Here is a 22,930-nt window from a genome sequence, read left to right as displayed (position 1 = left end):
CTTCGGGTTACATAAGGTAGTCATCAATGTTGCTGTCTTGCATCACAGAGTTTTCATACCGCCCACCCACGCCATCCCCAAATCCCCCTCCAAGTCCTCGTCCAGCCTTCCCTGCCGCTCCCGCTTCAACAGCGAAAGCATCTCCACCGCGTGCCCCGCCATCCCACGGACATCATAGTCGTTCATGTACTCGCCGGCATCCGTCAAGAACTCGGCAATCTTGTCCGGGTCAGCGCCGATCCCCTCCTGCGCGAACGCGTACACGCGCCCAAACATCCGCGCGAGCTCCACCACCCTCTGCGTCCGCATCAGCCGCGCCGTATTGTACGCCTCGAGCGCCAGCGCAATGTCCCCGTCCTCGCGGACCTCGCCGAGCAGGCGGTCCAGCACGGCCGCGTCCTCGAGCGCCTGCCCGGCCCCGTTGCCGGCGAACGGCAGGGCCGTGTGCGCAGCGTCGCCCAGCATGGCGATCTTGCCCCGGACGTAGTACGGCGCGGGGTCGTGGTCGAGCGCTTGCCAGGAGGCGGAAGGGTCGAGCGCGATGAGCGAGATGATCCTCTGCGCCTCGGGGTCGTAATCCTTGTATTGGGAGGGGTCGAGCGTCGGTGGAGGGACGGGGTGGCCGCTTTCGTCGTGGCGGGCGGGGGGCGCCGCCCCGCGGACCGCGATGCCCGCGCTGAGGCGGGTGCCTTTGTTCAGGGGGATACAGTTGATGTGTCCGCGGGGCCCGAGGAGGATCGGGACGGTGCGGGTGAACTTGTCATCGATGTAATGCCGGGCAAAGTCTGAGGGGACTAATGTACGGTAGATTTGCCAGCGGTCGTGGTTTTTCGGGGTGGTGGCTGGGTGAGACGGCCCAAGGAGATGGCAGCGGACAACGCTGTGGACGCCATCTGCCCCGAGGACGCAGTCTGCCGAGGCAAAGCTATCATCTGAGAATTCGAGGTGTATTTTGCGGGTGTTGTTGGGATGGGGGTGGATCTTCCAAAGACGTTTGCCAAAGGAGATGCGATCAGGTGGGATGAGGCCAAGCAAGCCTTTCAGCAGATCCGCCCGGGTCACACTCTTGCGGCCTTTGGCGCGGCCGAGCTCGGCCACGAGGTCACCCGCGTGCGGTCCGTGTGCGATATAGACCTCGGTGGCTATCACCTCGTCCTCTTCGGAAGCGATGGAGATAGCCTTATCGAGGTAGGCTTGGCGAACCTCTGGGCCGATCAGAACCATGGCCTCAAGGGCGTTGTGGTGCAGGGCCAGACCGGCGCCGACGTCTCTATGGGAGGCTACGGCTTCGTAGACATGAACGTCGAGGTGTGGTTTCTTGATCAGCCCAGCGGCGAGGGCTAGGCCGGCGATGCCGCCACCGACAATAGCCACAGAAATGGCTCGGCCGGTAGAGTCCATGGCGGGATGTTTGATTGAAACGCAGAGCTCTGATGAAAGAGTGTAACTCCGGGGGGGACATGGCCGAGTATGTGGAGACCGAACCAGAACCCTAAATATCTTCCAGCACTAGCCGATCTGAAACTCCGTGGAGGGATGGGGCCGGGTTGCTTTGAACAAAGCGCCGAACCATTGTTAGTCACGTAACAGGCTCGTGGTCGTAGAGAAGTGGGCCTCGTAAGCGGAACAGGCTTGCCGTGCAAGGCACAGCCTGCTCGTGGCTAACAGTCCTGGGCAACGGTTTTATTGTAACTACCTGTATTCTTGGAAGTACTCTTCAGTAGAACTCTAAGCTCATACTACTTCCTATCGTCATCGGCCTACTTTTATAGAAAGGTTTTAGGGCTAACGTCGATACTCAGTTAAGGTACGTTTAATCATTCATGATATGTTTACGTTTAGCCCTTTCCTTAATTTTTCTAAGCCTCGGAGTGCAGGTCCCGGCGGCCCGTACTATTCTCTAATTAGGTTGCAATGTAACAATTTCCGCATCGTCGTTATGTTAGCAGGCTTGACGGTCTTGCCTGACCTCTTGAGGGAACCCTCCTTCCTGCCAAAGTCGCGTGTTAAGACGACGGTGGCGGTGATCAGCATGCTCTGCACTAAGTATGAGTAGGTCAGTCGTCACGGTTCTCACGACGGAGGATGCGCTGGGTTCTAGCGTTATTAGAACTTCTGCAAGACTCATTGTTAGCTCCGCTAGGGATCTCGGCCTCACAATTAGCATTGCGCACTGCCAGGCTTTGAGGAAGCCAAGAAGGGGGATGAAGCAAGCCAGCAACCCATTGTTAAGGATGGACGCTGCTTCATGGAGTGTGCAGCGCACCTCACATGTCTGCTTGACCGGCCCAATTGGTTCTACCGAGATCCGGCCGATCCGTGCTAATTAGACAATGAGGCTCTCCTGTAGCAACCGAATGACGGGAGGTGCAGCTATCGCAGCGGGAATATTCGTAACAACCGCCAGCACGTCCTTATCGAAATGGGGGAGAGAGTGCCGCTGCAGGGTTGCACGGTGCATTTCGACCTGACTTTCTTAGTCAACGCTCTCCGGCTGCATGTTCATATCCCGAGACCTGACTAATTTGCGAGATAGTTAGGCGTAGGGAATGCCCCCCGGAAAGGTGGCTCTGCCAATGATCGATATCACTGTACCTAGCCGCACGATGATGGCAAAGGAAGGTCTGTCTGCGTGTATGTCGTAGACTGGGGGGTTCAGTCCCGCTTCGCCCCTTGAAGAGGTGAGAGATGTTGGAGACCGGCGTGGCTTGAGGCATTGAAGTTTCCCCTGTGGTGAGAAAAGGGGAAAAGGAGACGCAAGTGAACCAGACAAGACATTCATTGTTGCAACTGGAATGCTGGATGTGTTGCTGGGGTAATAGCCCTGATGATGGCCCCGGGTTTCCCAAAACATTGATCGGAGAGAATCCAGGACATTGGAAGCGCATCGATGCAGATTTGAGCATGCTCGGGGCCGGACTTGCCGTGTCCGCAGCAACCGCATTGCCAGGCGCTCTCTCCATCCGCGAGATAATAAGACAGCAGGTGCAAATGGTGAAATTGCTACACATTCCCGCTTCGGACCATTGATGTCTCGTCGCCTCTGTGCCACCTCATCTCTAACACTGCAGTCGGCCAAAACTTATGAGACATTGTTATCATGAAAACAGCATTACTACTATCTTGTCCACTCCTCCCATCGCTCCTCTCAGCAACACCACTCCATCGATTGCCAGTCGTCCCTGGCCTCCCTCGACTGATCATCTACTACCAGACGACACACGACTCGCTGGGGCGCCCGATATCTATGCTGCCCCTAATTACTGAGAATCAAATTGCGCTGACGCACCTGATTGTCTGCTCCTTCCACATCAACGCCGGGGGGAATATGCACCTCAATGATTACCCTCCCCACACTCCACTTTTCCACACGCTCTGGAATGAGACTCGCATCATGCAAGCTGCCGGAGTCAAGGTGATGGGCATGGTGGGCGGCGCTGCACCAGGCTCCTTCTCCCGACATACGCTCGACAACGCTGACGCTCGCGTTTTTGCGGCGTACTACAGCCAGCTGCGTGATGCAATCACGACGTATAAACTCGACGGCATGGGCCTCGACGTCGAAGAACGCATGAGCCAGCAAAGCATCGCTCGTCTGGTGCGGCAGCTGCGGTACGACTTCGGGCCCGACTTTCTGATCTCGCTAGCGCCCGTCGCGTCGGCCCTGCTCTCGACGGACGGAGGCCTGAGCGGCTTCAGCTACCGGCGGCTGGAGTACGACGTGGGGGGCGACATCCAGTTCTATAACACGCAGTTCTACAACGGGTTCGGCACGATGGCCAGCACAGAGACTTACGACGGCATTGTTGGCGCCGGCTGGCCGGCCACCAAGATTGTGGTTGGGCAAATCACGTCGCCGGAGAACGGCTCAGGTTTCGTGCCACATGCGCAGCTCAACCAGACCATCAGCACGTTACGGAGCAGATACGGAGAGATTGGCGGTATCATGGGCTGGGAGTACTTCAATAGCTCTCCTGGCGGACCCGCGCGTCCCTGGTAGGTAATCAGGGTGCACCCCCGGGCGTTGGTCCCGGAACTGGCGTTGGGCTGACACTGCCGAGAAGGGAATGGGCGCAAGTCATGACGGCAATCTTGAGGCCAAACAGGGTTCCGAGACTGACAATCACACGTGAGACGGCCAGAGCGCTGATGCAAGCGTGGAAGGAAGGCACACTGGTGGAAAAGGCAGAGGCTCGCTCTGAGACGGTCGATGCTGAGAAGTGCCGAGGCCGCCGATCCGGGTCAGGCGTTGACTACATAGCATTAGTCAATGCGTGAGAAACGAGATGATGCCACGTAAGTGGAATGGTTGTGTACTTAAACTCGTAGAGCTGCTTCCACGAGATAGAAATTCCGAGTTTGCCAGAGAGAGCCGGGCTGAAAATTTGCCCAAAATGGAAAAGGGGCATGATGACAGCTGACAGCAGCTGGGTACCCGGTGGCTGAGCCGGATTGGATCTCCCTGAGGTTCCCCATTAAACCCAACCGCGGGGTAAAACTTTTGTCCGACACACACCGACGGCATCCTCCATTCCACGCCCGCAAGATCGATCAAAAACCTCCATTATCTACTAAATTAACCTTCATAACAATCATGGGCCGGCCACCAGGGACGAGCGGAAGGAGCCAGCTCAAGCCCGAGGATCTCCTGCGCATCCAAACGCTGAACCGGGACGCGAAAATGGGCCCCAAGGAGATTGAGCGGATCACGGGCTACAGCCCGTACCAGATCAAGTATGCCATCCGAAAGAAGACGCCCACCATTGCCAAGCGGACCGGCCGCCCCCCCAAGAACCCTGGGAACCCGGCCACTCCCAAGGCAAAGACGGCGAAACAGCCAAAGGCGCAGGAGCAGCCCCAGTCAATGGATCAGCCGCAGGAGGCCCAGCAGCCGGTCGTGGAGTGCGTCGCTCCTCCCTCCCCCCAAGAGACAGTCTTCTTTTTTTTTTTTTTTTTTTTTTTTTTCCCTTTCCGTGTCTTGCATGCAGCTACTGACTAGCCCCTATCAAAGTGGATCGCACATGACGGACTCGGCAGTCCTGAGTCTGCAGGCTCAAGCCGAGGTGGATGAGTAAGAGAAGGGAGGGAGAAGGCGGATGGTAGCCGGGGAGGGATCACTTCATTTGCGAGGGCTTGCTTGGTGCCAAGACTTCCTCGCCCTCTATTGATTGGCACGCAGCTTGGTGGCTCTGCTTTCCAGTCGAGAGCAATACTTGCTCATCAGTTTGTGTGTAGCGTAGAGATAACGAGGGGGCAGGGCCGAGCGTTCTTGCGTCACTTCTCACGGTTTAGATTACGGCAACGGTGCTACTAGCTGTAACGTAGGGGAAACAGAACTCAATGGACGAAGCGAGGAGGTGAACTTGTAGTAGCTAGCAACAAGTACCCATATTCAAAAAAAAGGACTACGGAATTGAACAGCGAAGAATGAGCGTCTTCCCCAGGCCTGAGTGAACGGAAAGAAACTAAAAAAGTGAGACCCTAGTTGCGAGGGCCCGCCAGGACAGGTTGTCTCTGGCATCCTCCAACCCCCAGCCTTTGTGTCTTGCAAGGCGGGTTACATAATTATTCTCCGTTCACCTTCACCGGGCAGCCAGCCCTTTGGCAAGCTCCAATCCCTGTCCTGATCCGTTCAGAGGATGTCAACGCACAGATCGAGGTCAATGTTGATTAGCGAATGGCCCTAGCGGTTGAGGATTGGTTAGCCGGCATCAAAGCGGAAGTGCTGAAGAGTGGGAGCCAACTCACGTGATCACCCTCGATGTTGCAGCAATACTGGTTCGCCGAGCAGTTGTCACCAAGCAAGTTGATGAGACAGAGGAGGGAGCCCAACAGGCCAGCGCAGCAGACGGGCTTGTGGTTGTTGTTGATGCACTCGGTTTCAGTGACAGGGTGACCAGTGCGGGGAGCAACGACTCCGGCGGAGGGGAGGGCAGTGGCGGTCATGGCGACAGCCAGGACGGTGACGAGGTTGGAGAGTTGCATCTTTGAAAAATGAGGTTGCTTGGGGAAGCAGATGAATTCTTGATTGCTGGTCGGTTGCTGGGCTGGCTGGTGTCTGGAGAGGAATCGAGGATTAGAGTGTTGATGGCGGGAGGGAACGAGGTCTTTATAGACGCTTCACCGTGTTTGGATGACGCTCTCCAGGGTCATGGCTGATGGCCCCCTCGCCAACCCCTATCACAATAAGCAGCCACATGCTCCTCTGCCTTGATTTGATGCTTCAACGTAGACAGCTTTCTTGGTTGCGATGCCGGTCTTCGTAGTCGTCGGCATCAACCTTTCCTTTCCGGGCTACGCTAACAATGCGGTGCCGTGGGAAATACAACTTGAAGGACTCAAAATCCGGCACTCTACATACTCTGCGGAGACCGGCTGAGGATTGTACGGTCCTGGTGGCATACTAGGCGTGGTAACCGTGACATTCAAGGCAATCATGCCAGGTCCAACATCCTTGGGTCGATACGATTCGTCGGTATGGTTACACTATGCGAGCTTGAATGTCGGCTCGGTGAGATATGCATGTAAGTCAATCCCACCCCCTGAGTGTCGTGAGGCTGGTGCCGGATCTACTACTCTCCAGCCGGCATCTCTGCCATAATGAGGACAGCCTCGGGTTCTAGGGGTGCCACCCCCGCTCAGATTAGAGTTCTCTTCACGTATGGTGCCACACGACGGCGTATGTGGCTCAAATGAGAAGCGGAGAATTCCGCGAGTGGGTTGGTCGTCGGCAGCCCGTGCCAAGCACAGGCCGTTAATAAGAGATCCGAAGGCTTTGGTTTCAATGACACGACACTGGAAAGTAGAGAAAAGGCCTGGCCATATTACGCAACCCAGGCACTTGAATAGGATGGTTGAAGTTGTTTGAGCGTCTACTGGCAGCGTTCGGCAACAGAAACCGAATCGTCTCCTTGTCTTTCCCGCACGGGGACACCCGCCACCGGAGATAGGACAGGCTGGGCATCATGGGGGCTGGCGGGTGTAGCGAAAGACGGTGAGCGATGCGCCCTCTCGTCTCTGGCGTGTGTCCAATGACGGACATGATCTGATCTCATTTTCCTGGCGTCCCAACCGAGCCCAAGAAGCTAGGAGGCGGGTGTTGCCTTCCCCGGTGCAGCGGCCAACCACAGGTGCAGCAGCGCTGGAAGCCACTTTCAGCTTCTTGCCAATTGGATTCTCAGCCAGTCCACCACAAAACACCCTCCACCACGTCCTCCCCCAGACACCCCCAGACAACCCCAGACAACCCCAGACACTCCTGTCGCTCCCGATCCAAGGTCCTGGACATGCCCACTTCTCGCTGGATAGCTGGCCCCCCCGGGTCTAGACGTGATCGGCTGGCATTTTTCCCTTGTTCCCAGAATGCCGGGTAAAACAAACAACGGCCCTTCTAATTATTTTTGGCGGCCCCATTGTACCCACGTTGGCAGCATGCACCAGGCGAGTCTTGGCCGCAATGGCCGGCCCTGAAGGGACGATGCGAGCGTGTTGCATTGCAGGGCGGGAACAGAATTAAGATTGCAATCGTATTTCACCTGAACATTAAGAACCGCAATCTGGAATTAGGATCATTCGGTGACAAGTGTAAACGCGTTCACCACGGTTTGGCAGGTACCCGAGTTGCCGTCTGCCGGACACCTTGCAAAAAATGCAGAGTGCCCATGCGAGCGAAACGAAGCATGCTCGATAGCGGCTCGCCCGAAGCCCGATGATTGGCATAATCTGGGCGATTGCAACTTCGGAGATGCGAATGTTGTCATCCGATTCAGCTGCCCCAGAAACCCGCAGGTGCGTGGCTGGCTCGACCTGCAGCCTGTTCCCTCAGGCCCAATAACCGACCATCTGCTAACCATTGACAGCAAGATACCCTTTCGCCCCCAGACCGGGCAACCCCCTCTCTTCAATCACAACCTCAAGATGCTCGCTAATCACTTCTTGTTCAGGAGACGATCTGCATCATCGACCATCCTCTCTGTCCAGCACGGCATCGAGAGCGAACTCAGCTTCGCCGTCATCCTGCATTGCTCTTGTGCTGCCCGCGCGAGCTAGAAGGGCCGAGAAGAGAGCGGCGGCCATCTCACGCCTTTGACATTTCCTTCTTGGTCCCGGCTATTGAACCTAAGGCGCCCAAGTTGATGCCGTCCACCCAATTCGGCCCTCTCCCCATGGTTCACTGCCAAGTCGAAGCGATGATAGGCCACTCCCCATATTGCCCACCGATATCCGTCTTGTCCTGATCTTACCCTTCATAGTAACGCCTCACATGTAGCTCATTCCGCTCTAACGCGGAGAGATGTGTCATAGATTACGCAATCCTACGACAGTTAGGCCCGTCGCATATCTCTCAGCGTCTAGTCACCCACGGCCAAGAGGAGCCTCTCCACTGCCATCTAAATCCCGAACATACGGTATATTACTGCCGGGGCTTTGAGGCTACAGCAAGGCGGGTACCAACCGTGCGGAAACGGGCACTTAAAGGTGATAGATCGACACGCGACCGTTCACGATTTCCTGAAGCTATCGAGCCAGCCCAAGAACGGGCAAGATCTGCTTCGCCCTGGGGAAGCTGTGCAGTCAGCAGAGATTGATCCCTGCGATCGAGATCGGGGTGCAGCCGCATTAATTCATTCCTGCAGAGAGGATGGCTGATCATCACCACTCTTGGCTTAGTATACACACCAGTTTCCCAGAGGCCAGAAATACTCACTGACGTCCTCCATCGACATCGTTCAAACCTTGCCAGCGGGTGAGCGCAGGACTTCTCCTCCAATGGCACATAATGCCAGAACAGACCTAGCTTGAGGTCATCATTCTTGGACCATCCCGATCCCCGTCACAAAGCCCTCTACCCGCTTACCCGCCCATGTCCAATCCATCAGGCTTCTGCACATTATGTTGGCATTAATGCCGTACAAGCACGTTACTATAGGTTGAAACAGGCTCGTCCCACCGCTGTCCATCCTCTTCAGCCAATCTTCCCTCACAAACCACCGTTTGTTCCATGCCACGGCCCCGACGACGTGGGTCAAATCCTTGAAGACTGCAGCCAGCGACACACCAAACTCTTGATAAGCCGGAGTGCCTGGAATCGCTGCCAGCCCCGCTTGGCCGACACAAAACACCGAGCCATCCGACATGGTTTTTCCAGTACCGGAAATGTTTAGTGTTGTCGTGCCGTGATGGTGTAAACTTCCGGTACCAGGGGGCAGTGCAAGATTCGAGCGGAAAATGTTGCCTCGATCGCCTTAAAGTGGACCAAAACACTAGCCTCAAAACCCCCTGCTTTTAGTTTGAGGAAACGGCGCTACAATGTATTGCCGCCCACGCGCGCAGCGTATCGCCCACTCCATAACTCGAGGCTGAACCCCTGGCGTTTCGGATTGGACAAGTGCCCCTGCATACGACGGCTGGGTGCTCTGTAGCACCAATGGACACAATGATCTCTCTTGACTGTGTCTCAAATTGAATCGCGGCTTATACTAACTTGGGCTTCCAAAACAAACGCCACGTATGGGCTCCCGCCGGTGTCGCTCAGGGTGCGCGCCACAACTGCCATAGCTTTGGAAAGAGACATGATTGAGCTGAAGGTTCTCCAGTAATCCGTTGAGTTATGCTGCACTGTGCACGGCAGATGCCTATATAACGGTAAAAGTTCCGGCGCTTTTAGAATCGTCTCTGCCTTGATCATTTCCCCCGTTATTTGCAGGCTCTTATTTCGCTCCTTGAATTGTCCCGGATCTCTTAACTGTAATAAGCATTGACTTCTCAGCTTCTCTCCGGCATTAGTCTCCGAATCTGTTCTGGTCCGGTCCCGACAGCCATGCGCTTCTCTCCTTCGTTCCGTGCTACTATCCTACCTTTCTTCCTCCTCTGGAGCTCCTCCACGGCATATCATTTGCGGCCTATGCGGGGCATCGATGACACGCACAGCTCCTGGGACCCTGTCAGATCAGACAAGAAGTCCGTTCTGTACGAGCGAGACCATGCCGCAGGTAGCAATCACGAGACCAATTCGGCTGGATCCGGTGAGTACAGCATACGTTACACCAGGTAGCACAACAACGGTCTGACTCTTCTGCAGCCAACCATGCTGGTGGAGTGGACAGCGTGCCATCCGTAACATTGCTGCATCCAGCCACAACGGGTCATGCAGCGTTACGCTCAACTTCATCGGACCCGGCTTGCGAGGATGCTATTGTGAGTGTTACTACAAGTAACATCCAAGACCGGAGCGGAAGCGGCGGCGAGAGGCTACTCGGAACCCGGACGGCGAAGGCCGGTGGTAAGGGCAAAGGAAAAGGTAAAGGAAAAGGTAAGGGTAAAGGGAAAGGCAAAGGGAAAGGGAAAGGAAAAGGAAAAGGGAACGGAAAAGGGAAAGGCGGGGCGAACGGGGAGGAGAAGGCCAAGGGCCAGTGACCTGCTCTACTTTCTAAATGTAGTCGGTGCTTTTATTCGCCTCCAACTCTTGCCGGAGAGTAGTACTTAGGAAAGGGCAAAACTTAGGGACTAGACCAGTGTGCCCTACATTATCCTACGTTAGTTAGAGGCGTTCCATAGGATTACTGCGTTCTGATTCAGTAATAGCCACATAACTACCTTATTTAAATTGCTAAGGTACGTGTTAATCGCATGGGACATCTTCGTTTTGAATGGGTCTCTTTTTTGTGCCCGACGCAGGTTGTGCAACCGCGTGTCTGTGTGGGGTTTCTGCAGGTAGGTGGTTGTGGTATGTGACCCGACTTGAGCTCCTAGCCCCCTTTCTAACAAAAGCAGTCAAGTGAAACTCGTCTCAGTCTACCTTGATGCTTGGACCTTCTCTCCGTAACACTCCCGTTCATCCCACGGTCCCCCTCCGACCCGCTGGTATTCTCCGAGGCGACAACCAAATCATCGGCTCTTGTGAGTATGTCAGTGTAATGTTGTACTAGTGCCCGTTGTCATGTTCATTCCCGGGTCCTTGCCGTCTTTGGAATAATTACCGGTAACCGTCGCACATAGAGGGCCTTTTATGTTCTTCGGGGTCTTCGAGCGGCACTGGCTCATGCACGACGTAGCCACTGTCTTCGGCGCACTGCCGTCGGTGGCTGAGAGTCTTGGGAACTCGACCAGATCAGGCCGCGGAACATGGAGTGTTGTTCTTCCTGTAGGCTGGGTTAGGTATGGAGCTAAAAAGGCAGCCTAGGGATGTCGACTGATCTTGCACCTGACAACGGGTGCAGCTAACCGCTCGCCCGGGTGCGTCACGGACCAACGCTCAATTTCCAGTATCCATCGGTTTCTGCGGCCTTTGCTTCAATACTGCGAGCCGGCCAGGTCACGAAACGTTTGATCGAACCGACTTCGCGCCGCTTGTGATAGGGAAACCATGTCTGAACCAGACGCGCCAAATACTATTTGAGGCCCGCAATCCCGCCACGACGGAATACCTAACCACGATGAAAGAACACTCGCATCTTATTTACCCTCGCTTACGTCTTAACGATCACACTCTGGATAGCAATCTTCTGACCGGCCCATCTCAGCCCCAAGGGGGCGACCGTTTCCATCCAGCACCCGCAACAAATATCGGTGCCCTCGATGCGCTCCCTCTCGAGACATTCTCTGCCAACTTGACTTGCGTACTCTCACCGATTTCCGACGCGTCAACAGACGTGCCACGGCGTTGGTTGAGTTCCTCCCCCAATACCGAGCGATTACCATGCACGCACGAAATGCACTGCGTGGTATCCTAGGCATCGGAACTGGCAGTTGGATTACCTGCAGCACTCTGTACGATAAACTATGCATGCCTAAATGCGAACGGTGCGACGACTTCGGCGGTTACCTTTATCTCCTTACCTGCAAACGTGTTTGCTTCCTGTGTCTATCGCAGGATAAGTTGTACTTGCCACTATCCCCAAGGCATGCGAGCCGGAAGTTTGGACTGGACCGCCAGCTTATTGAACGATTGCCCCGTATGAGAGTAATACCCGGCACGTACTCACCAAACGAGAAAAGATCCCTCACCAGTCCGTACTGGTCGACTACGAATCTGCTCTTCATGCCGCCATTGCGTTCCATGGGTCGTCGAGCGCCATGGACAAATACGTGGCGGACATGAAAGTCCAAGAGCTTGAAGCCTACCATGCAAAGGTAGCGGCATCGCAGCAGCCCGGATCCGTTGCACGACGTCCGCGAAGCCCTCGTGTGGTAGATCCCCGTGATGGACGGTCAGGGAATCCGCTTCGATTCGTGGCAATCGTTCGTGCGCCATGGTTGGACAGGACATCGGGGGAAGTAGAATGCGGGTTTCATTGCACTGGGTACAAGAAATCCAGCCGCCTGCCTCTTCATAATAGACGACAATTCACAGCAGCTTCATTCGATGAGCACCTGCAACAATGTGGAAACATCCAAAACGGAAAGCATGTAGGCTGAATCTAGAGAGAGCAGGATTGTATAGTACCAGTCATCCACGGCACCAGTCCCTTCTGTCATCGCCCGTTCCCTACCTTCAGCCAGCTCCAATCTTCTAGTAGTCCGATGCTGCCTAGTGTAGATGCATCTTGTTCCTCCCTTATTTTACTATATGCTTGATACACATGGGTCAAGTCTTAGAGTCACACTGCCGAAATTCCCCATACCTCGAGCAGCTACGTACATCAATACTCGTTGGGCGAGTTGAGGGCCGAAGTGGTCACCGTGGATGTCGTTGTAACTGAGGGAGAATTCGTGGTAGACGGGGGAGAGGGTGATGGTGTAGAGGAGGCGGGATGTAAGGCAGAGGTTGAAGAGGGTTTGCAGGGCGCGTGCGGCCGCGGGTGGAGTTGGGTAAAGTGGTGGGGATGGGGCGTTGGGGTTAGGGGCTGGGTCGACGATGGACCAGGTGACGTCTTGGATGATTTGGTATATGATTTTGTTGGGAGGTTCATGTATGGAGAGGGCTGCGAGTTGAGCTCGAGTCGTTGAATGAGAGACAAAGGCCTTGAACAAAATAATGCAAGACTACCTTAGGTACCATGACCGTCGACAGAGCATATAAAAATGTATCAAGCCCGATGCTATTGTTTCATCTCATTTTCGTCAACTTAGCCCGCTGAGACATCCCACCCACCGCCTTAGCAGATATCGATTCTTCAAGTGAAGTAATCTCCAATCCCAGTCTTTCTAGTGCCCACCTAAAATGCTTACGAAAAAGAATCCAACCTCTAAAACGGCCACCTCATAGTCGACCCCCTTTCCAAAAGGACCAAAACCGACAACACCCGCCCTCCTACCCTTCTTCCCCCCAACACCCCACGGCTTCCGCGGCCCCTACGGCAAAACTATCTTCTCCTTCGCCGACATTTCCAACTCCCACTCCGTATTCGTCTCCGTCCGTACAACTGCCCGCGTCTGCTGATCCTGCCGCAGATTCACCCCTCAAAGAACCCGGCTACGAGGCCAAACACCTGCCGCTCCTCCAACCAATCCCTCACCGTACCGGGTGGAATCGAGCTGGAGACGGGAGTGTTTCCGTGAGGAAGATTCCGGACGTGGGGTTTCAAAAGCAGGGGCATCAGCCACCGGAGATTAAGCACTTGTGTACGATCTTCGATTGGATTGGCATGAGTGGGGTTGCAACGGTTGCGTGTGAGAGGGAGGGGTATAGGTTGAGTCTGCCGATGCCGGAGAAGGGGGAGGAGGACAGAGATTATATACGGAGGTGGTGTCGAAGGAGAGGTGGTTTAAGGCGTTTCTGGGGTTGTAAGTTGGGTTTTCCTATGTAGGGGGTTTTGGGCTGGAGTTATTTTCTTGGGCAATATATAGGTACCTGTGGAATAAGGTGCCCGGTGATGAGAACCAGAACAGAGAACAATAAGAAGCTTGTAGGAAAATCTCTGTTACAACCATATGGTATTTCGAAGAAGGAACTCAAAGGACAGGAATGTCATCAATCATGTCATATGAAACCAATGCAATGTGTAGGTAAAAGAGGTATTTGGTATAGGTAAGTTAAGGACACCCGATAGTAGCCAATGAGGCGGAATTTGGGGTCTTTGAGGCAACTTCATGGGGTCGGACCTACCGACCCATCCCCATGACAGTGAGGGATGGTCCTGTGGCGATCAGGCCCAATGAAAGCATCAGTAAGCGTAGAACGCAGTGGTAGAACTACCGGTGTCCAGCCAGTTCTTACATGTACCTGTTGAGCAAAAGTTGTTGTCCTTGAGTGCACGCACTTGTTTATCACGCACGTTCCGCAGCATCATAGTAGGTTTTCAACTCATATCATTTCGCCCGAGAAAGGAAAATCCAATACAGGAATGCCATGACTTAAGTACAGCGTAGGTATGGTGGCTGAATGACTAAAAGCAGCTCCAACTCAACCCAATTTGGACGCAGCATTGCCGAAACCCACCAGCTTGTAAGTCGAATAAGCGACACTGCTCATGATTTACCTGATCAGTATTCCTATGGGATCATATATTATTTGGCCAAACAGATTGTCCAAGGCTTACCAGATCACCCTCCATCACTCCCCTCGTGCTGCTGCCCGGGCCGTCCCTGCAGCAACCCACAGTAGCCCCGTAGTTGCCTGGAGCCGAAGGGTTTCCATTTACGAAGCATCTGCATCTGCTATTCTGCGCCATAACGTCGCTGCGATGAAGGGTATCAGCCTTTGCTTCAGGAACGTGAGGGGATCGTACTGTCTGTGCCACTTACCCCACGCCAAGTAATGCAACGAGTCCGAGCGATAGTGCGGTGATCTTCATTTTGGTCAAGGTCCTAACGTTGATGGATGTTGGTTCGATGGGTGAGTGCAATTCGTGGGGAGGAGGATGGTTCACAAAAAAGTTCGTGATTTCGAGTCGAGAGACCTGAGAGCGTTTATATACCGTGAAGACCAACTCATGTAGTAGCCGGTAGTCCGATCGATATCCGACCAGACCAGTTGATTGACGGAGAGCAAGGGCGAAAGGGAGTGACTGGATCCTCGAAATTAAGGTACCAAAGAGAGTTTAGCGCAGTGGAAGGACACATGCTTGACATCGTCTAGGTCGAAGAAGTTGAGGTCACTGTCAAGCAATGAGTACATGGGTATGCGATGCGAGATAATTAGTGCGAGTCAACCACCTTACACGAGGTGATGGGCACGACAGTGCGATATTGTGCGAATTCATGCAACGTCAGTGGAAAGAATTTTGCATCCCGCGGATTCCGATATCCGGCGCAATATTACGCCCCTTATAGAGTTAAGACCTATGTGCTAGAAAGTGATTCCTCGATCCCTTCATTACACGGCCGTGGGTGTCATGCACTCTGTGAACCTGTAACTCTGAATGGCTGACCCAAGCTTCACCACGACTGGAAGGCACGGAGTTAAGGGACCCTGATTTAGCTAACTTCATCCTTCAGGAACATCCTCCTCCGGGGTAGGTAACGTTAGGGCGGAAAGGGGCCCATTATTTGACTACACTATACTATTTCAGTAAATACTAACAGTGGGCCCTTGCCGCGCTAACATTCGCCTGGTGGAGGTATACACACAACCTTGCAACTGCCCTCGGATAGACGCCCTATCCATTTCAAGTTCAGGACGTGGCCAGCATACTCAGTCCGAGCTTGCACTCCGATGGTAGGAGGTTCAGGTGGGAGGCTCATGCTCCTGTTTGGCTGGTGCTGGAGGTGCCCAGCCCAGATGGCAAGGTAATAATGGCTCAACGCTAAGGTACCTTGCTGGTCATACACTAGCTAGCAATCACCTACCAGACTTTGCTTGTTTGCGATGGAAGCGAGGTCTCGGACTCGTACGACAACCGTACAGCCACCACGGGGTCACAGACGGTATATCATCACACCGTACGCCCTTCCGCTGTCAAGGACACCCTCGTCGATGCAACCAATGGCTCGGGAACCGGCATCGAACGCCTAGACGCCACCCTTGAAGAAACCATCCTTGGATGCGGCCAAGCCTTTGCGAATGGATAGCATACATGTAGTGCAGGTGCGCACTGAGCTAAACCGTCTATTCGGCCTATAAGTCCTTAGAACCAGATATCTACGCCCCGATTTCGAGACTCCTGACCGGCTGTTTCGGCCTTCTCAATGGTTATCTCCGGTTTTTTGAATGGTTGAGGCGCCCTCTTAGATGGTTAGACATGCCTCTCGGCTGGCTAGAGACGCCTGCCAAATACTTAGGTAGATGGGCGTCTAGCATTGTAGTTTGGCCGTTTGGAATGGCTAAGCGAGGCAGAGCATACGACTTGAACTTTAAAACGCTTCTTCGATAAAGCCTATGGCGGGAACGAGCGGGCACGGAAACGTTAGCCTTTTCCTTGACGCCTGTTAGACAGCGTGCGCTTACCGCTCCCTCTTCATCTGCGTCCTCTACAGGGCTGATATGGCGTTTGAGATACGACGGGCGGGGGATAACTTCTCGTTGGTCGATGAGTGCTATTTTCACGACTCGATGCATGGGGAGATCTTCCGACTTTTTGGCCCCTCCCCCTCCCCCTCCCCCTCCCCCTCTCCCCTTTTTGACTACCCATCGGGGGAGAGCTGCCTGTCACGATGCGGCACGTGTCTTGTCACCGTATTGGTCGCATTTGCCTTGGCTGTATTGCCACCAGTTCGACCCCTCTTTCCAGTTCACCGCTGACACTTTGCTCTAGTCAGAGTACTCCTTCTCGCCCATGCATCTCAGCCGCATACCCATGGTCCCGAAAATGACGTATCAGCAAAACATAGAGTCCGTATTGGTCAGTACGATTACGAGCCTGGCCGGCGACTGTTGGGTGGTGGGAAGTCGTCCAGTTGACGGGGGATTCCCGCCCCCCTTACTCTTGACATGTTCTTTTTATCTCGAGTCTCCTGGTTGAGGTTCTCGAGTCCACGGCAAAATGGGTACCCATCAAGATGCCCAAACTGCGAAGGCGGAGTAACCATCAAATATGTCGTTTCGGGAGCACTCCGCGCACGTCCTCACCACGTTTCAGCTATGTTTAGACTCTGCAAGGCTCTGTTCAGTGTATGTGTCCGCACCGTTCGATTGGAAAGCCCGAATCCATTCTCCCATTATATTCTCACTTCGTACTCAACTACCAGCACAGAGATTTCGACTTGATGGACTTGGGGAATCCATGGAGAATCGCGACGTGATGGAGATTGTGATGCAAATGGCGTTCCTCCCTTGGATTACTCGAATGAAAAGAATATATCAGCTCCCCAGAGGTCAGGGAGGGGGAGTCCATCTTGCTTCTCCCACTTTCCTGTCAAACCCCCGAGCTTGGCCGAACACTAGAGACCAATCACCCCTACACAGTCCTACCCCCCTCCGGCTTCATTCGACCCCTTGAGATCCTGCCTTCAGCCCCTCACGATGACGACATTGAGGCATGTCTCAATGTGTGCCATGTTGACAAATGTCATCTATTGCTACGAGGCGCTCTCGTATACGTGGGAAGACTGGCGAACCGATCACGTATCTGACATGTTACCGGGTAGGGGATCCATCATCTATAACGGTATTAGCCTTGATTCAGCGCCGGATTTGGTGGCGGCGATACGGAAGTTACGGCGAGAAACGACGTCCGGAGTTCTCTGGGTCGATGAGATCTGCATCAACCAGGCAAATGACAAGGAAAAAGGCAGCCAGATTCGCAGGATGGGCTCTATCTACGCGAATGCTTTTCAGGCATTAGTATGGCGTGGCGTTAACCGCCTCTGCTGGTCTGAGAAGGATTCTAATGAGGGTGAAGCGATCAAACTTGTCTGCAATCTGCACTGTCGCAAAGACATGAGCAATACGCCATCACAACACAAGCTAGGATACAGGCTCATACATTCCTGAACACTTGTCCAGCCTCGCCGCTGATAGCACACTTGGCAGCTTTGCGATCATGATAGCAGCTGATCCCCGCTGGTGGCATGCACTCCGCCTTTACGAACAGCGGTGGTTTGGGGCGACTGTGAGATGTCTTGGGAGTTGGTGGGCTTCGTAGCCTCGATAATCCGGACCACTCAGTCCCGTCATAGGTACCGCAATGGCTCAGCTTTTGTGTGCAACCTTCAGACAATGCTACCGCTCGAGCCGCACCCAGATTTCAAGGCGTCTGCCAGCCGAGCTCTAGAGCTGAGGGAGCAATGAGAGACAGTGCTCACCGCGCACATTGCCCTCGGTACTTGCTCGCGGCAAAGCCGCCGAGCCAAGAAGAACAACGCCCATCACCAGCAGCCACCCTTATTGGTCGGGGGTTGCGGCCGTCCGTGCTGCCATCACAGCGCCGCTTCGCTGCATTTTGGGACCAAAACTCGGCGCAAAGGACGAGAACCGAGTCAAGCACCCACCCATCGCGATCTTCAGTGCATCCCGAGATTGACATTGGCATCGCCCAATAGCTCTTGGCGCCATCTCCCCACTTGTCAGGGAATGAGAAGCGGCCTGTGGAGGTTGGGGCCGGCTCCGCCGTCGAAAGGAGTCAAGAAACGAGAGAGTCGACTCTCTCCCCAACAGGCGGCAGCGTGCAAAAGGAGGCACGATAATATTCCGGGCATTCTACGGGGGTTGCTTTCATCGCCCACATCGCAAGTTTCGTGGTACTGTACAACACGGCGCTCCTGCTTGTGCGCTTAACTGCCTGTGTCCTGTGACAAAAGTGGTAAGATGTCGGGAGAGGTTGCATCGCCGTATGCCTAATCCGTCTCGATGGCGTCACTTATCTCTGTCAGTATTGCATTAGTGGAACTTTTGTCAGCCGGTAGAGGTCGAGCACTCGAGTTATTCAACGTTACATCCGCTTTATAAGGTCGTGTCGATCGAGTATTTACGCGCGGGGAACTCAGTCAGCGTCGCACGTATGGCGTAGTCAGCCATGTAGCAATCAGAGGCAAACTACCTTAGTGTAGAAGTTGATCGTTTGCTTAATATGGTATGCGATCGAGCCCCACGCGCCACGAGCTCTGGACTTGATGTCACTCAGCCACAAGACGCAATGCGGGGCAGTGATTAGATGCTGCTATAAAAGGTAAGGTATGCAGCAGATAGCTGTCACCAGCCTGTAGCCCTCCGTCCCATCGAACACCATCGCCTCCGGCCGTTTCAATCCTGCTACTTAGGCGACATATCATGGACATTCTCCTCCACCCCTGGGCTGCCGCCCCGAATGACTTGAGTCAAGTTTGCATTGTTGCAGCCATAACTGGCATCCTTTCGCATATCCTGTACTTCATTCGAGGGTTTCACGATACTCGCGCTCTGGGCATTATCACTGTTCATGGCTCTGCATATGTCATGCTGTGCGCCTTTGCCATGGCACAGCGCGGCGTCTCCGCGGGCCTCCTGGCATCCTCCATGGTATTCGGCTCGTATCTCGTCGCTCTCTTCACCAGCATCGTTACCTACCGACTATTCTTCCATCCGCTCCGCCGCTTCCCGGGACCGCTCGCGGCGAAGATTACAAAACTCCACGGTTTATATACAGGAGTGAACGGGCAAATCCATGTCGAGCAGAACAAGCTGCTTGCAAAGTACGGCAATATTGTGAGGATAGGTACTTGCTAGTTATGCCGCTCGTCGGCAAGATCACCTGTAGGTTCGGGTGCCTAGTAAGTACCTTAGCTAACTAAAATGAAGCGCCGAACGAGTTATTCATCGTATCGAGCGAAGCCATCCCAAAAATCCACGCCTCCAAAAGCGGATGCAAGAAGCGCGACACTGGGATTTACGACGTGATCCTCTACAAAGGAGAATCCAACCTCGTCTCGATGCTAAATCACGAGGAGCACCGTTGGAGACGGCAGGTATGGGAACGCGCCATGACAAAAAAAGGTGACACATGGGATTTGAAACCGTTTAGGGAGGCATCCAGAAGTTGCAACTGGCTGACACTGAGCACCACATATAGAGATCGACAACTATGAGCCCCGCACCCGCGACGTGGTGCATCAATGGCTTCGGAAACTCGCCTCTTCCCAAGGCCAACCGATTGACACATCGCTATTCTCGCTCCTTATCACTTTTGACAACATGGGCAAGGTTGGGTACTCGCATGATTTTAACACGCTCGAGGCGGGCAAGGAGAATCGCATGCTCCATCTCCTTGAGTTGATGTTCGGCCAGATCGCCGCTCTTGGAGAAGTCTGCTGGCCGCTGTCCGTTCTGCAAGGCTTGAACGTCGGCGGTGAAGCGGCCGAGTTCGACGAACTCGCCCGCACCATGGCGGATAGGAGAGCAAATGTGAGTGTGATGTATATCCCCTTTTCCAACCTCTCCACGGAGGCCAGTTTGAACCCAACAACACTAATACCCCTAAAGAACGATTCCCAGGCCTCGCAGGATATCTTCAAACATTTGCTAGAAGATTTCCGGTCACCACAACCAAAGGCGTTCTTTAACAAGAATATTTTGTATGCAGATGCCGCCCTAATTTTGACTGGCGCAACGTACGTTTTGCCTCGTTGACTCACGCGATTCTGTCTTTCTCTCTCTACCCCCCCTCTCTTCGACCACTCTTCTCCCCAGCCTAGGTAGCTAACACAACGTCTCCAATAACTACAGAGATACCATCGCAGTCGCTTTGTCGTATGCCTTTTTCTACCTCTCCAAGAATCCCTATGTTCAAGAAAAGCTCCACGCCATGGTTGCAGAGGTCCACGGCAAGAGTCTACCCGGCGAGCTTGCAAACGCAGACCTATCCGAGATCGCGTACCTCGACGCTGTTATAAACGAGACAATGAGACTAGAGAATCCCGTGGCCAACAACGGGCCCAGGGTTACACCACCCCAAGGTATCGTCGTGGATGGTGTCTATATCCCAGGGGGCGTCTGCGTGCGCGTGCCTGGATATCCAATGCAACGAAGTACGCCAGCCCCCGCTCCTTCCCAGTCACACAGCTAGAAGTTACATGTGTATGCTAACAGACTATTCGCTCGCGCTAGGCAGCAAGGCATTCGTGAGGCCGGATGAGTTCATCCCCGAGCGCTGGACAACCAGGGAAGACCTCATAATCGACCGAACTGCATTCTTCCCATTTCTCACGGGTAAGCCGTCACGGGGGCCGCCGCTTTGTGCGAGGAAATAACGCTAACACAAGCCAGGCCCGTACAGCTGTGTAGGGAAGCGCCTTGCTATGATGGTCCTACGACTCGTACTCAGCTACACCGTTTTGCGCTACAGGTTCGAATTCGCGCCTGGAGAAGATGGGACGGCTATCCACAAACAAGCAAAGGACAATCTTATTCTGAAAGCTGGGCCGCTAAAGCTTGTCTTTACCAAGCGAGACTAATGTTCGGGCATGGTGATGCGAGCCATGGCATAGGGAGGACAAGCCAGCGGGGGAAAGGAAGAATCACGACCGTAATGTCGCCAACCACCGACACTTGCGCCCAGCACCGGCAATACCAACTTTGATGAAGGGACCGCAACGTGATGCCGTGAATCCGTTACTGGAAGTGTTAGGCGTAAACCTCAAGGGGTAGCCACAGTACCTGTGGAAGACTTGCCCCCTTTCTCTGGCTCGTCAGATACTTAACGTTAGTGCCGAACATACTTTAACCTTGACCTAGTAAGATAGCCTTTAGAGCATAGCTGAATAAATGGAAGTGGTAAACCATTCATGTTATTCTAGATAGCAAGTTGCAACATTATCCCGTCGTATCGAGCTTTGCGAACGCAGCAGTAACGTCGTCAATCCGGCCACCATCCCCAATCGGGCACTGCGACAATCCCGGAAGTCCCTCATTCCAGTCTTGTTTCCCGGTTCCCACGCCACCATCTACAATCCTTTTATGTTTCATCGAGCACCTCTTATGCTGCGCCAAAGCCGAGCTAGTCTTGAAAGTGCGCCCACATTCGCACGACACGTTTAGGTTGGGGGCACTCGCATCCCCCGGTGTGTGGGCAGGACGGCACGGCTTATGAGCAGAAGAAGCCGGGCGATCCTTCGGCGCTGGCCCAGCTTTGGAAACAGGGGGATCCCGGCTATAGCGCGGCGCCCGAACTGAGTAAGGGTGAGCGGGAGACTCGATGAAGTGCTCGCCGAGTCTCGTCGCGTCTGGAAATGACATCTCGCATTTGGTGCATTCGACTCTTGTAGCGTTATTCGTAATTGGGCGTCGTCGGTGTCCGTCCGCCCCGTCCCTCTGGGTCTCGGGAGAAGAGTGTACGGCATCGGAGCCTGCTCGTTGAGGCGGCTGACTGCGGCTCGGGGGGTTTCGAGGGCGATATCGCGGCTCACGTAATGAATCATATGACTCCGGCGGAGGAATGAAAGCCCACGCTGCCGACCTCCTCGGCTCAAAGGTGGCTGTGCAGCTTATAAGATGGACTTCCAGAGCCCTGTATGAGACGAAAACACATTGACATTTGAAGCACTCCGCCTCTTCCATCATTGCAGGGAAACCGCGGAGAATGTCCAGAGAGACTGGATTGCATATCATGAGAGTTTCGAAGGAAAAAAAGGCTGCCATCACCACAAGCGGGGTAATGGTAAGATATCTGAGCCAATATTTGTGTCACCATTTTTTCACGTGAGCCTGCTCTATCACTCATGAGATTGGTCGGTAGTTACAGCGGCCAACTACTCGGTTGTTCGCGTCTTCTTGGAGCCGTCAGAAGCTAGCCCGATGTTATAAATAACAAAACTTACCAATCGGCATTGGCAGGGCCCCGGGGTGTTGCCCATCTAGGGACTACCAGCGGTGGCCTTTTTTCTTTTTCCTTTTTTTTTTTTTTTCTCTTTTTCGGAATGGAAAGGCGAGGAAGGCAATAACAGAAGGAGTTGAGTGCTCAGGTCGCCAGCCAGTCCCGGCTCCCCAGGTCAGTACTGCATCTATAATCCATTTCATTGCGCCCTCGCCGGGCTGTTTCTGAACTGTGCGTAGAAAGAATTGGGATGACGACGAAGACTGCTTCCCGTCATTCGCCTGCATCGTGTTGGCACACTACCCGACCCCTCAACCCGCCAATCA

General features: G+C 54.0%; 5 protein-coding genes across 5 annotated transcripts; 3 read left to right on the top strand and 2 right to left on the bottom strand.

Moving 5' to 3' along the window:
• Window positions 1–42: 42 nt before the first annotated feature.
• MFIFM68171_08246 (Putative FAD NAD-binding domain-containing protein) lies at window positions 43–1,401 on the bottom strand (the record flags this gene model as incomplete). The annotated part of the gene is made up of 1 exon (XM_071063666.1): window positions 43–1,401. One exon carries the CDS (start codon window positions 1,399–1,401, stop codon window positions 43–45), a length of 1,359 nt encoding a protein of 452 aa, XP_070919767.1.
• Window positions 1,402–3,100: 1,699 nt separating this feature from the next.
• MFIFM68171_08245 (chitinase) lies at window positions 3,101–4,278 on the top strand (the record flags this gene model as incomplete). The annotated part of the gene is made up of 2 exons (XM_071063665.1): window positions 3,101–3,996; window positions 4,065–4,278. 2 exons carry the CDS (start codon window positions 3,101–3,103, stop codon window positions 4,276–4,278), a joined length of 1,110 nt encoding a protein of 369 aa, XP_070919766.1.
• A 316-nt stretch (window positions 4,279–4,594) lies between these two features.
• Window positions 4,595–5,075, top strand: MFIFM68171_08244 (uncharacterized protein; the record flags this gene model as incomplete). Its single annotated transcript, XM_071063664.1, has 2 exons — window positions 4,595–4,902; window positions 5,012–5,075. 2 exons carry the CDS (start codon window positions 4,595–4,597, stop codon window positions 5,073–5,075), a joined length of 372 nt encoding a protein of 123 aa, XP_070919765.1.
• Window positions 5,076–5,632: 557 nt separating this feature from the next.
• Window positions 5,633–5,985, bottom strand: MFIFM68171_08243 (uncharacterized protein; the record flags this gene model as incomplete). Its single annotated transcript, XM_071063663.1, has 2 exons — window positions 5,633–5,683; window positions 5,749–5,985. 2 exons carry the CDS (start codon window positions 5,983–5,985, stop codon window positions 5,633–5,635), a joined length of 288 nt encoding a protein of 95 aa, XP_070919764.1.
• A 13,102-nt stretch (window positions 5,986–19,087) lies between these two features.
• Window positions 19,088–21,246, top strand: MFIFM68171_08242 (Cytochrome P450 E-class, group IV; the record flags this gene model as incomplete). The annotated part of the gene is made up of 7 exons (XM_071063662.1): window positions 19,088–19,511; window positions 19,595–19,789; window positions 19,866–20,197; window positions 20,276–20,403; window positions 20,519–20,820; window positions 20,900–21,001; window positions 21,059–21,246. The coding sequence occupies 7 exons, from the start codon at window positions 19,088–19,090 to the stop codon at window positions 21,244–21,246; spliced, it is 1,671 nt and encodes a 556-aa protein (XP_070919763.1).
• Window positions 21,247–22,930: the final 1,684 nt, after the last annotated feature.

The sequence above is a fragment of the Madurella fahalii genome (genome assembly GCF_045866475.1).
Source record: "Madurella fahalii IFM 68171 DNA, scaffold_4, whole genome shotgun sequence".
Taxonomy (NCBI): domain Eukaryota; kingdom Fungi; phylum Ascomycota; class Sordariomycetes; order Sordariales; genus Madurella; species Madurella fahalii.
The sequence above is the reverse complement of the archived record's forward strand: the minus strand, read 5'-3'. Positions and strand labels throughout refer to the sequence as shown.